At 34.7% G+C, this 19,293-nt stretch overlaps 1 protein-coding gene across 5 annotated transcripts in view; it reads right to left on the bottom strand.

The window, feature by feature from the left end:
- Positions 1 to 12,274: 12,274 nt before the first annotated feature.
- LOC142352028 (uncharacterized) overlaps positions 12,275 to 19,293 on the bottom strand; it is an 85,468-nt gene continuing 78,449 nt past the window's right edge. For all 5 annotated transcript variants that reach the window (XM_075404365.1, XM_075404368.1, XM_075404366.1 and 2 more), the window contains 4 exons: positions 17,866 to 18,036; positions 14,332 to 14,463; positions 13,468 to 14,035; positions 12,275 to 13,368 (listed from right to left, as the gene is read on the bottom strand). In XM_075404365.1, the coding sequence (XP_075260480.1) occupies positions 12,779 to 13,368; positions 13,468 to 14,035; positions 14,332 to 14,463; positions 17,866 to 18,036 (1,461 nt within the window). In that variant the 3' untranslated portion in view covers positions 12,275 to 12,778. The remainder of the gene's footprint in view (positions 13,369 to 13,467; positions 14,036 to 14,331; positions 14,464 to 17,865; positions 18,037 to 19,293) is intronic.

The following is a 19,293-nucleotide window of genomic DNA, read 5'->3' as shown; positions in this document are numbered from 1 at the left end:
GTTAGGCCGGAAACTGATGGGCTGCTGAATTTATTCTGGCATTCAAGTTTGCTCTATATCCCTTTTCGTTCTTGTAATCTTCAACTGGGACCATTTCATATCTGATTAATGGGTCAAAACTGTATAGAATTCCATAATATCACATTCAGCTTTATAGTAATTGCCTTACTTAGTGGCCTATGAACACTTGTTTCAAGCTGTGCTTGGAAAGACGATGCAGTTGACGATCTTTGTTTACAAATACACAAATAGTACTTGGTAAAATGTAGAGAAAGTTTTACTGTAACTGTGTTGATTTTTATCCTTATTTCAACTGATTTAATTGTTCTACTAAACCAAAGGATCTGTGATCCTTAGAGGCAACGTCAGAAAACTATCTAAAAAAATATTCATTTTTACCAATCAGGCATCTTGTGTGGTCTCAACGGATAGTAAAATATGAACATCTATGTACTCTTGATGAAATTCACAATACAAATTTATTAGATTTCAATGATTTTTGTGGGATGCTAGCTTGACATCAACACCGTTAGAGATTCAATGTAAAATTTTGAAGACCATTCAAAGTTTATCTGGCATAACAATTATCTGGCAATGTTTGTCTTCTCGTATTTTCCAACAATTGGCACATTGCATACATCTGACGAAATCTGTATACACCACTTCGTTAACGAGCAATTTCTAACAACTCAATGAGGACAAATTTTTATCGCCAGCTGTGAACCAAAAACTCAAGACCAACGAGTTAAAAAAGAAATACAGTAGAGAAAACTCAAAACCTACTGTTGATTTAAGATAGGACAAAAATCCGTATCACGTCTAACTCGATTTTCAAAACCATTTTGTGAAAGATTTTCTCTCTTTTTTCATTATTCAATAAATAGTCCTGAATTTGGTGGCTGCCAAAATTAACATTCGCTCTTTTCTGAAAAATTTTGTTGAGTTACGGAATAAATCAGTTTTTAAGGTACCTTATCAACTTGGGAAATATAGATTTTTTGTTTTCTGCCTTTTCTTCTTTAAAAATTCGTCTTTTTATTCTAGGCATCGCCGTGGGCAAAAATGATATTTATCAATTGAATAAGTTCTAATTTAAAACAAGCTTTTGATCCAAACGGTTTGAAAACCGCTTTTAGGGGAATAGTTGTTCCGGCCCCTCTTGAGGGAGGAGGAACTATATAATCAAGTGGTTTTCTATGTTCAGAAGATTTTGGCCGATCGATATATTCATCGTACAGACTTGAGACTGGTATCATTAGAAAGCTCGTCCAGCGTAGAATATCGAATTAAAATAAGTACTCTCATTTAAAATAACGTAATAATAAAGTAACGTTAGGCCGGAAACTGATGGGCTGCTGAATTTATTCTGGCATTCAAGTTTGCTCTATGTCCCTTTTCGTTCTAGTAATCTTCAACTGGGACCGTGTCATATCTGATTAATGGGTCGAAATTGTATAGAATTCCATAATATCACAATTAGTTTTATAGTAATTGCATTACTTAGTGGCCTATGAACACTTCTTTCAAGCTTTGCTTGGAAAGACGATGCACTTAAAGTTCTTTGTTCACAAATACGCAAATAGTACTTGGTTTAATGTAGAGAAGTTTTTACGGTAACTGTGTTGAATTTTATCCTTATTTCAACTGATGTAATTGTTCTACTAAACTAAAGGGTCTGTGATCCTTAGATGCAACGTCAGAAAGCTATTTACAAAATATTCACTTTTACCAATCAGGCATCTTGTGTGGTCTCAACGGATAGTTAAAAGTGAATTTCTATGTAGTCTTAAAAAAATTTACAATACAGATACATTAGATTTCAATGATTTTTGAGGGATGCTAGCTTGACATCAACACCGTTAGAGATTCAATGTAAAATTTTGAAGACCAATCAAAGTTTATCTGGCACAACAATTATCTGGCAATGTTTGTCTTCTCGTATTTTCCAACAGTTGGCACATCGCATACATCTGACGAAATCTGTATACACCACTTTGTTATCGAGCAATTTCTAACAACTCAATGAGGACAAATTGTTATCGCCAGCTGTGAACCAAAAATTCAAGACCAACGAGTTAAAAAAAAATACAGTAGATAAAACTCAAAACCTACTGTTGATTTAAGACAGGACAAAGATCCGTATCACGTCTAACTTGATTTCCAAAAACATTCTCTAAAAAATTTTCTCTTTTTTTCATTATTCAATAAATCTTCCTGAATATGGTGGCTGCCAAAATTAACATTCGCTCCTTTCAGAAAAATTTTGTTGAGTTACGGAATAAATCAGTTTTTAAGGTACGTTATCATTTTGGGAAACATAGATTTTTTTTTGTTTTCTGCCTTTTGTTCTTTAAAAATTCGTTCTTTAATTCTAAGCATCGCCGTGGGCAAAATATGATATTTATCAATTGAATAAGTTCCAATTTAGAACTTAATTTTGATCCAAACGGTTTGAAAACCGCTTTTAGGCGAATAGTTGTTCCGACACCTCTTGAGGGAGGAGGAACTATATAATCAAGTGGTTTTTTATGTTCAAAAGAGTTTGGCCGCTCGATATATTCATCGTACAGAGTTGAGACTGGTATCATTAGAAAGCTCGTCCAGCGTAGAATATGGAATTATAATTAGTACTCTCTTAAAATAACGTAATAATAAAGTAACGTTAGGCCGGAAACTGATGGGCTGCTGAATTTATTCTGGCATTCAAGTTTGCTCTATGTCCCTTTTCGTTCTAGTAATCTTCAACTGGGACCGTGTCATATCTGATTAATGGGTCGAAATTGTATAGAATTCCATAATATCACAATTAGTTTTATAGTAATTGCATTACTTAGTGGCCTATGAACACTTCTTTCAAGCTTTGCTTGGAAAGACGATGCACTTAAAGTTCTTTGTTCACAAATACGCAAATAGTACTTGGTTTAATGTAGAGAAGTTTTTACGGTAACTGTGTTGAATTTTATCCTTATTTCAACTGATGTAATTGTTCTACTAAACTAAAGGGTCTGTGATCCTTAGATGCAACGTCAGAAAACTATTTACAAAATATTCATTTTTACCAATCAGGCATCTTGTGTGGTCTCAACGGATAGTTAAAAGTGAACTTCTATGTAGTCTTAAAAAAATTTACAATACAGATACATTAGATTTCAATGATTTTTGAGGGATGCTAGCTTGACATCAACACCGTTAGAGATTCAATGTAAAATTTTGAAGACCAATCAAAGTTTATCTGGCACAACAATTATCTGGCAATGTTTGTCTTCTCGTATTTTCCAACAGTTGGCACATCGCATACATCTGACGAAATCTGTATACACCACTTTATTATCGAGCAATTTCTAACAACTCAATGAGGACAAATTATTATCGCCAGCTGTGAACCAAAAACTCAAGACCAACGAGTTAAAAAAAGAAACAAAGTAGATAAAACTCAAACCTACTGTTGTTTTAAGACAAGACAGAAATCCGTATCACGTCTAACTTGATGTTCCTCCCAAATTCCATCTGATCATTGATGCGTCTCCTTTGGTGATTTGATTTTAAAAAATTGTTTTTATAAAATAAGTCATCAAAAGATAAAGGTTGTCGTCTTTTTAGGCGGAGAAAGATGTGGTTCTTGAACCTCAGCAGAAACGGTCGTGCTGGTTGGAGGAATTATGAATGCTACTACTGGATTTGCGTCTCTGTAGCCATCCTCTTTGTTCAATTGCCATAGATCTTCAGTCGGTTAGTCTTAGAGATATAGGTAAGCCTACTTGGCGCGAAAAAAAGTAGTCCTAATTCTTTATAGCTCAAGGCTGTAAAAGGAGGCCATCTTGGGTCTGCCTTAATGTGTAATTATCTGATTAGTGTGTCAAAACAGTAAAGAGTTCGATGCCATCACAATTAGCTTCAGTAATTGCATTACTTTGCGGCATATTAACACTTCTTACGAACTGTAATTGGAAAGACGACACACTCGAGGATCTTTGTTTACAAATACGCAAATGAAAATGGGTTTGATTGTAGAGAACGTTTTATTGTAACCGTGTTGATTTTTAGCTTTATTTCAACTGATTTAAATGTTCTGCTAAACCAAAGGATCTCTGACCCTTAGATGCGATGTCAGAAAACTATTTAAAAGTACTCATTTTTACCAATCAGGCATTTTGTTTGGTCAAAACGGAGAGTAAAAGGTGAACAATGAACATCTATGTAGTCTTAAAGACAATTTACAATACAGGGAACATCAGTTTTGAAAAGTTCTGTTTTTGTATATTATGAATATCAATCAATGATTTCAAGGAAGCAGATTCCTTGATTCCTTTCAATGACAAACGGGACCCAAAAATAATCGATACTTTTTCCTTTGTTTATATTAATTGTCATTTGGTTTTCATTGACAAGCCGAAATAAAGTATTTCAGAGCTTCACCCAAAATTGGTGCACGGTTTGAAGATGGTGGTCTTCTTTAAGATCTCCCATGCAATCTCCTATGGAAGAAAATAATTTCCAAGATTGAAATCCGTCCTTAAATCCGGGATGGATGAGGTAGATCAACTGCAGAACTGCCTCCTCTATCGACTTCTGGATAACAACTCCTTGCTTCACGAATTAAATGTGCAACAATTTTTTGACTAAAAGCTGTTCATTGTTGGATCCTGAGTGAGATGAATGAAATTTTCACGATTTACTGGTAATTTCTAGTGTAAAATATCAGTTTTTTTAAAGGATATTAAGTAGGTGTCTCCAATTAGATCGGGAATGCTATATATATATATATATATATATATATATATATATATATATATATATATATATATATATATATATATATATATGTGTGTGTGTATGTATGTATAAATATATTTATATATATATATATATATATATATATATATATATGAAAGATATTTCAACAGACCAAACTATTGCGTGATGCATCGCATTTGATTCGCAGTTTGAATGTTGGATTGTAATGTTTTTGATTGCTAATGCCAATTGTTTTGTAGAATAACTTAGTTGTTGATCATGTATTTGTGTCCCATTGATTTGGATTTTGTTACGATCGAAGAAATTAACATAACTGAGATTATGCGTGATTTGATTAAGATGATGAACTGTTTCAGGAAAAGATCCGTTTGAGATCTTTTGATGGTAGAAGTCATTTGGTTGATGTTGTTTTAGATTCAGGTGGTGATATTCTTGTTCGTGTAATTTTGTAATCTGAACGGTTAACTTCAGTTTTGGCGAAATGACATTTGTTTAAAATCTTCCCCATTATTTTTGTGCATTTTTGACACACTGATACCTTAGATTTCAATGATTTTTGTGGGATCCTTGCTTGACATCAACACCGTTAGAGATTCAATGTGAATTTTTGAAGACCAATCAATGTTTAGCCAGCATAACAGCTATACCATAGAATTCGAAAATATACCTGTAAGCGGCAGTGAAATCTCTCCGTACAATATTAAATTGCACTGTGGTATTTGGTGCCACTTTGAGTTGACTCTACGCGTATTTTATTGCGAGAAATGTAGAGGGAGCTGTAAAGTTTTTGAATTTCCTGTGAGTTTGTCGGATTATTTCAATTCTGGGCATTTGATACCTTATATTTTCGGTTGTGTTTGCATAAATATCAGAAAACTGTCTGCTGTTTTAAATTATTCAATCCGGCTGAGAGATAAAAGTTTTGATTAGAACGACTATCTGATTGCATAATATGTACTTCAAATAGTTTTTTGGACTTTGAGAAATGACTTTGTTTTAGGCTGTTGGGTATTTTTGTGGAGTGCTTTCTTTGAAAATCTGTTTTGGACTTTAGTTGCTAATACGAGAAAGTCTTTTATTGGGATTGATTGAGGCATTCATGCTTCCTTCTGGATGGGCAATTGATGAAATGATTCTTTTTTTTTCAAACATGTAAACTAAAAATATAAACGAAAGGTTAAAGTTTACATTCCTTCAGAATAATCCGGAATATTTAGTGAAATAATCAAAATTATACATTAATCTTCTGGTTATTAAATGATGTTACCCATTAGGCTGTTCGTTCCACTATATATAAAAATAAGACACGAATGATCCTAACTGTCTATCTATTGGAAAATTTTCATGCTGAAGTTGCAAAAACTCTGTAAAAGTTCTTTTGAAAAGAGTTTTGTTCTCCAACGCTCTTACGTTAAAGGGTAACTTATTCCATTTTTATATGCTCTTCAAAATCAAAGATCATTTACTCTGCTTAGTATTTTTTTGCGTTCTTATTATCAGCGGTTTTGTCCGTTGGTTCTGTTCTAACTGTAGGCGGTTTGCACCTTTTTTACAAATTTTCTGACACTATCCTCTGATTCAAGTTGGTGTGGAGTTTCAATAGACTAACTTTGAAATAAATAATTCCACATGCAATTTGAGAAGGATATCAATACAATGATCGATTTTACGACGCACGTAACACACTTTTAAGCCCCAATAATTTGTCGATTTATACGATGTATGTTTTTTGCTGACAATGTTTGTAAAAATATTCCAATAAATGACCAATGAGACAAAACTAAAGATTTGAAAACTTGCAACCTTACTTCCAAAGTCATATGGTTTCTTACTAGATATAGTGAGCGAATGGCGGCCGCCATTTTTTTCAAAAAAAACTACATTTAGATGTGCTTCAAAAGTCAATTGTTAATCAAGGTGTATTCCTAGATAACGACAACTCTCAGCAGATTTTATTAAATTTCCGTTAAAAGTAACTTTTAACCCAATTCGTCCCTGGTAGAAAAGTAAAGTAGTTATGATTTATCGGTATGCAAAGTGAGTTAATTTGCCTTCAAGTAACTGTCCGTCTTCAATAAAATATTTTCATTTTTTGTTGCAATTGTTTCTCCTGATTAATATCAACATAAAATACTAGTATCGTCTGCAAATTGAAGAAGCTCAAAGTCACCATTGATTTTTTCTGACAAATCGTTAACGTATAAAAGAAAAATTAGGGGACCTAATACAGTGCCTTGCGGTACTCCATGATTAACGAAAATGTGTTCTGAGACCTCGGTGCTTATATTGACGCTTTGTGACCTTTCTTCGAGAAAAGATTTCAATAAACTAACTGCAGGCTCAAAGAAGTTGAAGCACTCTGCTTTTTTGAGAAACTTTTTGTGCGAAATTGAATAGAATGCTTTTTCAAGGTCTAAGAAAATTGCGGCAGCGTTTTTCCCATTTTCATGGCTTTCTAGTACTGTTTCAGTGAAAAACAATACTGTATCTGTTGAAGTTTTTTTGTTTTGGAATCCAAATTGCTTTTTATTCAACAGATTGTTTTTATTAATGTGATCCATCATTTGGAAAAAGAGAAGCTTCTCAAAAAGCTTGTTACTGATTCATTGTTACTGATTAGAAAGGTTTCGTTTGCTGGACTGGCAGTCCCGTTCCCTTTTAATGAACAATAGATACCGAACTAATAGTTTTCGATACCCCGAATAACCACCGAAAAACCAATATATTAAACTTTTCAAGCGTGTTTTAATCATTTTTTTAGTCAGAACCCATTATCTGTATAGGCTGGTCGGATAATTCCTTAAATTTAGTGTATTTTTTCTTCTATCCATCTGAATCTGTCATCTGAATTTCTAATCGTAGTTGTATTATAAACTGCCTTATACATGAGGATGCACAGATTGCCCGCATTTGCTAGGACCAATGTGTCAACACTGCCGTTTCCATCACAAAATTTTCAAATGAAGGTTGCAACGACTTGACAACATAGAAGTCTCTTTACGATCGCAAGGCAATTTTTTGTTTATCATTATTATCGTAATCGTAGTTGGCACAGTAGATATTTGGTTGCTGTTCTTTTATATGTTTCCAGTTCTCAGTTCTCTAAATATAGATTCCTGCTTACCCTTGTTTGGTTGTGTCGGGTTTTTGATAAATTTGGGCAAAAAGATTTCTCTTATCACAAGCCGAAACTGGTTTTCCGTACGCTCCGCACAACTTACGGGCATCAGGACTTTAATTAAGAACCACAATTAGAACAATAGTTTGGTAGCTGTCTGTTCCTCACTCTACTTTCATGTAAATATTGTGGATTCTCAATACTTTTATGTTGAATGTTTTTAAGGGTGCATTTGAATTGCCTGCTGTGTTATGTATGTTTGAATTGGTTGTATGTTCTTCATTTAAATCTGGTTTGATTAGCCATCTCTGTACTGTCTCTTTACGGTGTCTCTTTACTGCCTGATCGCAATTAAGAGAAATTTCAGGGAGTGTTCCAAGCAGTTTTTTGTCTGGTTAATCTTTCATCTCTTGGCTTGTTTGGAAAACGTAACCGTCGAATGATTTTTGATGTCTTTCAAAAACTTCGTCAAAGATTGTCTAAAGCTCACCGGTAGTCGTTCTATTAATTTTGTAATGTGAAATATTCGTGCATGAAATCTTTCACCCTTCCATATCTGAATTCGATTGGGAAAAGGAAAAAGTTTAATCGTGGCATAATTTTCAATACGTCTCCCTACACAGAATGCTCACTTTTTCCTTTTTGGACACCTGTTGAGTCTATTAATTTTGAGCTGTTTTTCCTGGAATTTGTGCTCACGCTCCAATTGAGTTGAATTGTGCTTGTAGGGGTAGCGTAAATTTATAAATTAGATCTTCAAGTATCGCGTCAAGAGATATTCTTTTTTCGTCAATACGGCTAACAATAATTGTTTTTCCCATTATTACCCGTAGAGTGGGGGCTTCAAAGTAGGTTTCGTCCAAAAAAAAAATCAGACTCACTAAAGTGGACGTGTGAATTCTTTTTTCGACTGCACTAAATGATAGTGAAACTTGAGATAGGGCATACCAAAAGTAAATTGTTGAGGTTCCTTTCTGAATTGAAAGCGCTTTGCAATTGGATTGTTTTGTTATTCTGCTTCTTGGCTTCTGTATTAAATTCTATTCTGTTACGGTCTTCAACAATTGCTATTCAATTGAGTAATAAATGACAATAACTGACAAGTGAGGAACACTAAACATTTCATGAAACATAGATGAATTACGCTGCGTACAAATGAAACATTCTAGACGAATTTAATTTCTAAAAATACAAACTCAAAATCTTTAGACACCCAGATAAGTCAAAGGGTCAGAAAGAACTTTGCAAGAAATCCACTGCTACAACTTTGATTATGTACCACTGGGTCAGATTAACGGCAAAGTTTTTATCCCCTTCTCACTGAATGCAGAATTCATTGATGAAAACACGCATTTTATGATAATTATGAAAAGTTTTCACCGGTGCAACGGAGCCACTTTAATAACTGTTACGAAAAACAAACAAAACGGATCGCACGTGACTCTCTCTCTCTCTGTGTAGGGCAAAAACTGCAAGCATACGCCTCAAGTTTGTCGACAACTCTTGTCGTAAGAAAAAATGTTTTTTTTCTGACTAGCCTTTTGTTTGAAGCTCTTCGCTTTTAAAAAATGAACAAATCTGAGCCCGCATTATGATATAATTTAAGTAGATGAACAACCAATTCCGCTTTCAACTTCTTTGCACTATAAAACAGCTCTCCAACGAAAATCAATGTTAAAAACTACCAAAATATAAAGTTTACGAATAAAGTTTTTTTAAGTTTACGAACAAAAAAAACAACAACTTGAATCTATTTTTATCTCAATATTTGTGTTTTCATCAAGAATAATTCTTCACGTTATTTTGGCAAAATGTGCTTCATTTTTACACAATTTTAAATGTTGTACAATTTAAACTAAAAACTAAACCAAAATCGCTGTTCTTTTTGATATTTAAGCCTCGAATCGAAAAGATAGGAATATTTTAAATTTTTTTCCATCTTAAAAAACGGATGCTTTTGTATACCAAAAACATTACGTTGGTGGCATCTTGTGCCAGGTGCTTCTAGGGTCTAAAGCATTTTTGGATCAATTGGAGGAAAAAGTAATGAAGTAAACGAAATATCAATTCAGAAGCCTGGAGCAGTGTTAAGAAAAACAATAATTCTTGTCAAATTAATTTTTTTCTGACTGCTTCAAAACATCCCTTTGTTATCATCTGAAACAGTACAAATGAACGATTTGTTTTTTTAGGACATGGCATTGGAAAATAAATTTTTCCGTAATCCAGATAAAAATTTTTGTTCTTGTGTCCTAAATTGATATGAAACTCATCGGAGCTTCTAATCAACATACAGCCAAATGGATAGCAAAAGAATTAAAATCAATTTAAGTTCCGAAATTTAATAAAGTTGAAGAAAAACGATTTTTTCATTTTCAATACAAGGCATCAACGAAAGATCAATTCAGAAGGCCAGAGCAGTGTCAAGAAAGATAAATTCTTCCATTTTTTTGTCAAATTAACTTTTTCTGATATTGCTGCAAAATATCACAATGTGATCATCAATGTGATCACAATTAATTAGCAGTACTGGTAATTTTGTTCTGGTACGCTAAATTATTTTGTCCAAAAATCAATGAAAGTATTCTTTTATGAAATTTCAAAAATAATTGCAGGACGCCAGCTGGATAGCAAACAAACGCATTGAAGTGAAATAAAATATCAATTTTCAAAAAAAAAATGAATAATTGTTTTCATCGCTGTTTAAGCAAGGGCTTATTTTTGATTTGCGGTGGCAAGGAAATCCCATGGTCAAATTCAATAATCGCAAAAAAATTGCAAAATGCAGCCGCAAGTTTGAAAGGCAAAGCTTGAATAGCAGAGGTGTTTACAAAACTATGACTATTTTTCAAAAACTTCGCTTTGAGTTATGTATTTCAAAATGAAAGCAAAAAGATACTAGTGACTAGTGAAATAAACAGTCTAAACGAGGTCACGGCTCAATATAGAGTTTTATTTGAAGCATCAGCAAAAATCGACCAAAAAAAGGATAAAAACAGCCCTATATTTTTCTCTGAGAAACGTAGATTTCCCATTGTTCTGGTCTCATGAGTCTAGTTTTTGTATTTTTTTCATTTTTAATTGTAGTTTTCAATTAGTTTATTTTTCAGACGATTTATAGGATGTGGCTAAATTGTAGGTGATTACAGAAAACAGAAAGTTGATTTTTTAGGCAAATTGTTTAAATCGTACACTAATTGTAAAAATTGGTGTCAGGACAATTTACCCAATTCCATTTTACCCAATGCCATTATACCCAATGCCATTTTACCCAACCTGTCATTTTACCTAATGCCATTTTTCCCAATGCCAACTTACCCAATTTAGCCTATTGTTAAATTAACCAGAACGACTATTTAGCCGACTATAAAATAAATGGTCCGTGCGACTTGATATGAAACTATCACAACCGAACATGGGATTAGCCGACCATATAATTAAATGGCCTGAGGAACTTGAAATGAAACTATCACAACCGAACATTATATTGTCCACAAATATTTTAAACCATCCTTGTAATAGCGGCTGCTAATTTGTAATCGGATAACTGAAGGAAAAGGTAAGTTGGTATTGGGTAAAATGGCATTGGGTAAAATGGCATTGGGTAAAATGGCAGGTTGGGTAAAATGGCATTGGGTAAAATGGAATTGGGTAAATTGTCATGTAACCGTAAAAATTTATATTAGTCAAATTCTGTCTTAGTTGACTCCAGTGGTCTACAATTTACAGGCCCTAACTTTAAAAAAATTGTTCCTTCAGAAACCGAAGAAACCAGCGAAAAGATCAATTTTCCAATTTTCTTGTACATTGGAGTATCAGTATTTTTGGGGTATCAGTTCAATTTTAGAGACTATTTTCAGAATAGTAGCTTAAGAGTTCAAACAAAAAAAATGTTTGTTTTGTTTTGGTTTTATGGCTTTTTTTGTTTTGATTATATCTGAAACAAATTGATCTACAGATTTAACTAAGGAAATCGAAATATGAGTGCAAGCGAAAGAACACAAGTGAGGACGTGTTTCCGCTTTAAGAAAACAAATATTCAAGACAAAGTTATAAAAAATTCTCATTTTGTGTTAAAAGCCGTTGTTAACAAGTTATTTCGCAAGCAGCTCCCCTTTTTAATGTGCTAGAAATTAACTCTTTACAAAAAGCGAAAATTTGACGTCAGAATAAAAAACCAGGCCTAGAAAATGGTTCTCTCAAAAAGTCAAAACTTGACTAAAATAAAAAGCCAGCCGCGCATACATTTACAGGATTTGAAAAAATGTTAGAACAATTGAAACTGGTGGCAAAAAATGTTGACCAATCAAATGTAGAGAGGAGACATTTGAATTTTTTATGATTGATTTAAATAAAGCTACTACGCTCTAGTTCATCTGTTCTTTTAAAACGGAGTGTTCTAATCTCGTGTCAATTACTTCCAATATAATCGACAACTTTCTCTAACTGAAATAATCTTACAACGAGCAAAATAAACATAGGGACATTACGAAACACTACAATACAGTATATAAGAGTAAGGCATCATCACAGCTCCTGTGCTAATCAGAAACTGATCAAATTAAGGCATACAATCAATATGAAGAATGAATAAATAACAAATAGAATAAGGAATCAAATTAGACAATAGATTGAGAGAATTCAATCAATCGATTGATCGATCGATCGCATAGAAAGCACGGCTAACTGCGGCAGCTAAATATACTAACTTATGATAATCTTAATCATAACTATAAACAGATTATGAAAGGACGACAGATACTACTGCAAATCTACAAATTAATTCACAACAAATGTCACTCGTGAAGTCCATCAACATTAGGTTCCAACCAGTTACAAACTGTTTTTGATGATAATTTCTGTCTGTCTATTCTAACCTAAACAAGGTCAAAAGGGAGAGATGAGTTATTTCTTCGAAATGAAGATTGCTGCGAGAATACAAAGCGTGAATGTCGTGTAGAACGACTTGTTAAAGCCATCGTTGTGGGTGTTAAAATCTGTAGAGAATTGATTGCGAGTCCCACTCATTTGTGAGTTATTTGAAGTGTTGAGTCTGATCGAATCATCAATCATATTAGACTGTGTGTTATCTGAAGAGGGACTCAATTCATTCAGATAAGCTGACAGTTGAGACATATCTTCACTGAAAGAGGGAAGTCTACCTCTTAAGCCAATCAGAGCTCGTCTCTTCCGAATAGCAGCTTGCCGATGTTCTTCTCGAATGTCGTCAACAGACGAAACTGAAGCAGATTCACTTCGTTGACGAACTTGTGCAGAGCCACTTGTCCTTTGTTGATTCTGTTGTTGTTGTTGTTGTATTCCGAAGTTGACACTGTTCAGTGACTCATGCGTGACGTCATTGTCAACGAACACTGCCGAGTCCACGTCAGATTCTCGTCTTCGGAGAGGTTCATGTGTCCCATTAGTTGACTTCTGACCGTTTTCACATTTTTTCCTTTCCGATTTTGTTTTTCTTCTCACTACACCAGACGAACCTACACAACCAGAATATTGACTGGGTTTTAATTTGGATTAGACGACAATGGGCTTTAAAAGTGAATGAGGAATGTGTATGAAGTGATTATTCTTCTCACTTGTTAGATGGCATTGGTCATTCTGAGCACTTTTGAGAAGATCATTAGCAGAGGCCATTGCTGAGTCATATTCTACAGCATCTACAGAAGTGGAGAAACTCTCACTCTTCCACAATCCAACCCCACACTTCCTCACTCTTCTATTGGGGGATTCATCTACAGAAGAAGAGGTGCTGTTATCCAGTTTAGAACTCACTGTGGAACTGTTTGGACAACTTCCCACTCGCAACACACCTTCATTACTACCACTCTGGTCGCCAGTTGTTCTGGAACCGTTGGACAATGTTGGTCCAATACTCATAGTAGCATTAGGGTTCCCACTGTCTCGGCTGCTTATGGGTGTTGATTGTGCATTTGCAGGTGGTGAACTGTAACTGTTTCGTGACCCTGAAGACACTGTGGGAGGAGATGGACTGGTGGTGAGATCTAGATCGAAAGTGCTGCTGTATAGACTGCTCTCCTCATTTGAGAGGATAGATTGGTTGCCCATTGAGGACAGACGACTGCGAGAGACCTCATCTGGGTTAGAAGAAGAGCCACAGCAGAAACTCAACATAGATGACGATTTCTGGAATAAACAAAACCAGAGTCACCTTCACGCAATAAACAAACAGACTTCAGTACAAACTACAAACTGGTCTTTCTTAAATAGGCAGTCAACTGTACAAGGTTGTACCCCAGTCCTGTTCGGATGTTACTGCGACGTTGAAACTAAAGTCACCCACCAGTTAGTGTGAGAGCACGTGGGTGTAATAGTGTGACTGTGCTAGTGCTGCTGTATGGTGAGAGTGAGTGTGTGTGTGTGTGTGTGTGAGAGAGAGAGAGAGAGAGAGAGAGAGAATGAGTAGAGTGTTGAGTACTGACCCTAATGAGGTTGAGAGAGAAGAATATTGAGTTGATGTATCTGAGTGCGAACCCCCACAGTCTCCTAACTAACTGACTAGCATAATCCAACTCACGAGTGTACAACACATTCACCAGCCAAATGAACAGAATCTGAAACACACACACAACACATAATACTCACCACTAACAAAACAACACTTCAAAACTTATTTTCATCTTTTTTTGAAAATAATTGTTGTTTAAGTAAGACAACAAAGCCAGTAGATTGCAAGACAACAATCTCAAAGTCACTTAATACCTCTAATCAAAGAGACAAATACACACGGAATTTTGATTTGCAATGATTGCACCCACAATTTGAAATTAAATTTAAACTATCAAGTTTTTTAATTAATGGAACTTATTTCACCGATGTTATACACATACAAATTAACAAATCTTCAAGTCAAAAAATTCTAGATACCCAGGAGGCGAAGGGCAACGTGACTTAAATCTTCCTAGAGAGTGCATTCTATAGTTTTCTTAAAAGCTATAAACGAAAGGCCTCATAGCAGGCCCGCAAAACCATAAGAAAATCATTTACACGAAAAGAAGGTTTAAAAGAAGTAAAGGTTTCTGTTTCGCACCCACTCGGGCTCGAACCCATGCCCCTCGTTCAACAGCCATAGGTCTCACCACTTAAGCTATATATGCGTATTGCACTTGTCTTTGGCTTTTGTGACCTGCTTGCTTTTGCAATACCGCATGCTTAATCAACCGCAAAATGTGCATATTAGGAGCTTAAAAACGATGGCCAAGCGCGTCTCAAAACGCATTTATTACGCTCGTTTGCATGATTAAGTACCCTTAAAACATGTAACGATAGGAGCGCTGTTGGCCATTGTGCTCAATTGCGACTGATAATTACTATAAAAAGTACTCTAAAAAAGGAAGATTAGACAATACTAAAACTGCTCAAAACTTAGAAAAATACTTCAAACTTCATATTACCATTTTTTCATCCGCCAGAGACACACAGGAACATAAACCAACTCTCGTCGCAAGAATTGCTCTCGAACAACAGACGACATGGGGTTGCTTAGAAATTTTCATGCCTACAAAAGGGAGGGTACCCGAGACGGGTTCGAACTCTCGAGCATCAAAATACCAGTCCTCCGTCTTACGAACTGCGCTATAACCACTACAAACCACCGTTTCTCACAATCACTCTTATCTTATCAATAAAAACATTTCAGATTGATGAGAGGATCTGAGATTACACAAACACCAGAGAGTTAAGCGCGAAAAACTAAGTTGAAAGCTAAGAAAGTTCTAGATTTTCGAGAAATCTCAGCTCAGAGATCAAGTGAGTTAAAATTTCAGATCTCCATTCTTTGACTGGCCCATGATAGAGAAGCTTGAGACAGAGATTGTGTAGCCTTTTAAAAGTCTTTCAATGAACAAAACAAACAAATTATAGTTAACAAGTTACAGTTTGTAATCAAAAACTTATAGTTAACAAGATAGGCTTATCATCCCACCTAATTTCTAGACAAAGTTTCTTTGTCAGAAATCTGGACAAAAGAATCCGATTACTAATACTAGCAAAACTTCGAATTAGTTAACAGCCACACGACAGTTTTTGATCTAGGAATTAGTTGAAAGTCTGTATTTTTTAATCAAAAACTGTCGTGTGGCTGTTAACTAATTCGAAGTTTTGCTAGTATTAGTAATCGGATTCTTTTGTCCAGATTTCTGACAAAGAAACTTTGTCTAGAAATTAGGTGGGATGATAAGCCTAAGTTTCTTTGTCAGAAATCTGGACAAAAGAATCCGATTACTAATACTAGCAAAACTTCGAATTAGTTAACAGCCACACGACAGTTTTTGATTAAAAAATACAGACTTTCAACTAATTCCTAGATCTAACCAATGGATCAAGTCGGAAATTCCATTAAGATAGATAGCGAAACGCAAATCAGAACGCAAGGAAAACAAACCTTCAATTTCCGAAAAACTTTGTTGACCACACCTGAAAACAAAACGATATAAAACAATACAATTCCTTATTTATGGGTAATATCTCATTTGGGCTCGTTTTTGGGTATTAACTTATTTGGAATCAACAATTAAAATGGGCCATAATAACCAAAGGTTAAGCCAAAAAAAATCTTGAGGATAAGGAGCTAGACGTGGAAAGTAATTTTTTACAAAAAATTCTGTTAATAAATCAATCAAAAATGTGGAATTCTTATTTCAAAACCAATCGCGCCTATCAAAAATATAAATTGTAAACCTTTAAAAATTCATCTTCGATTTTTTAGGTACAAAAATAACCGATTTTGTTGAAAAATTCTATTATAGCAAGATTTATTTAGGCGCATAAAACAACACCAAGGCATAGTTTCAATGTATAGCTGCAAATTTATTCTATCAAAAGCTTTGTGATGGTAAAAAATTAAGCTCAAAAAATTTGATTTCATTTGTAGTACCTTTTATGCTTTTTGAGCAAATTGAACTGCGAAAACCTAAAACTCCAGAATTAATTATATTCGGACTTTTTTGCCAATTCACAGAAAAAATTTCGCCAAAAAGATTTCCGCCAAATTTAATAGTGCCAACTGTTGGGGACTCCTCCGGCGTCAGGAGCTGAGTAACATCAATTAGAAATTCAATTCACTAAAACCGCTCATGTTTTTTGTCTTCAATTGATATTCTAATTGGGATCTGTCCGGTTTGTAATTAACATAAAACAAAGACGCAAACTTAAAAGCTCCAACGCAATCCGAACAAAACTAGAAGAGCATTAATTAAAAATGTGTAGTTATTCCAAATTTAAGCGAAAAAGATGTGTTATACAAAACTACAAGTATCCAATCAACTTAGAAAACTCTCATAGGAAGCGGAAGTATCCCTCGCCCACTGTTGAGTTGAAGACTGTCAGAAGTTTTAAGGTTTATAGTTACGGCAAATTTAAAAGTGGGCTAATAACATATTTGGTGCCAATTGGATGAATTAAGGCTGAATTTAAAAACAAATTTAGCCAACATTTGAGCTAAAACATCTAATCAGACAGTTAAGCAACAATGCCTTTAAAGGTAAATTTAAAAACTAATAACACTATCGTTAACATTTTGAAACATTTTTAGCAAAATTGACGCCGAAGACTTTAAAACCTGGAAAACAACTCCGGGAAGTTGATGAAGCATGGACAAGTCATGAGAAAAGATTTCGCCTGATGGCCAAACTATAACTCGTACTGTTATTCTTTAATTCCAGAACTCAACTTATCTTGATAAAATATGGTTTGACAAATTTTTCGGTGCCATTTGCCTGGCAGACAAGGCTAAAAAACCCGAATTATCCCGAGACACAACAAATTGGCTTCAAGAATGTCCCTGTTCAAAGCTAGAATGCCAAAATCAGTAACCCGAAAAACTCCCATTAGTAAACCCATGGCGCAAATAAAAGTTTCTCATTTTGGTGACTCACAGTAGCTTACGAGCTTGTTTTAGCGGTAACTGTTTAACACAAAGCAAAGCAAAATGGAGTGTTACAGTGACACTCACTCACCCTCCGGAAAGGTGTCTGACTGGAGAGAGATCTCTGGACTGAGGGCGTGTCCAGTATCTGGTCCATCTTGCGACAGAAGGAGGGGAAGTCAGTGGGCACCCCTCTGTGGTCTTGAGCGAGCCAGCTGTCTGTCAACTTTCGAGCCAGAAGAGTGAAGTCCTGGTGGTACTCCTAAAGCACAAACATGTTCCTTGTAATTATCCATTTGCTCTTAAATTACCCACATTACGCTACACACTCTCGACAAAGTCATCGTTTTCAACGACACATGTTTTTCTTCAGATTAAAGTTATAAGCGTGTGTGGTCAACAGTGACAAAGGAAAATTAGTCAAATTTGTTTCAAATTTGGAAATAGCGTCATTATTGTCCACGAAGCCTATTTTTGAATAAGCGTGAAATTAGTTCCACAATATCGCAACTGTAATGCTCACAGTAACTGTAGTTCACTTAATCTTACACTTCTTGTTCACGGATTAGGAATATAATTTCCACCATCTGTTAGAAAACTAGTTGCGATTTAGGGCAATCTGTAAATTTGCTCCTACCCAGACCACGGCTATTAAGAAAACATAAGTGTTTGAATTGGGTCCCAAAAAACTCAAAGATATTGAGCGATAAAATTCCAGTCCAATTGCAGAATATTTTACTTCAGGCAAAATAAACAAAGTGCAAAAACACTTGAAAATTATAAAAACATCTAGCTTAAAAAGTATAAGTGCAGTAACTTATAATGCAATTACGTTTGTTTACCAGGTTTTTATTGAAACGCTAGTCGATTCTTCCATGCCTCGTTGCCCCGTGGCGCTTGATATGAAAATATCCGACCGAACATGGATGAAATTACTTGTGATGGTTTTGGGTATATTGGCACATTTAGAACTTTAGTAACAGCTAATTTGTTATCAAACCACCAATTTTGTAAATTGGTTTCGTTAACATGGGTGACCAAATACAATTATCCTCACTGTTGTCCAATATTTACGTTGAGAAATAGTGATCTGAAGTTGTTATTATTGACCCCAAAAGTCCCGAAAAGTACGTTTTGCGGGGTGAAGTATACTCTCTATGCATCTATGTTAGACATCTTAAAAACCTGAACGATTATTTAATGACACAAAAACGGAATAATAAAACAAAAAAATCTACATCAGGCTCGACAAAATTTCCAACCCTTTCTGTATAACGTGTTTTGGTTAAAAATCCTTGTCAAATTTGTTTGTAGGTCAACATACTATTACCGGAACATTTCAATAATGGAAATTAATGGTCCTTTTCTTTTCAACAAGTTATTTAACCCCCTTAATTTAACAACAAATATTAAACCCTCAGCCATTTAACCCTCAATTTCGGTTTGACATCGAAATCTTTTATTTCTAACTAAAAAGGTCTGAACTAACTTAAAAGTTATCTTCAGAGCCATCAAAAAA

This window comes from Convolutriloba macropyga, chromosome 13 (assembly GCF_964194025.1).
Source record: "Convolutriloba macropyga chromosome 13, txConMacr16.3, whole genome shotgun sequence".
Taxonomy (NCBI): Eukaryota; Metazoa; Xenacoelomorpha; order Acoela; family Convolutidae; genus Convolutriloba; species Convolutriloba macropyga.
Note: the sequence above shows the minus strand (reverse complement) of the source record. Positions and strands in the feature narration are given on the sequence as shown.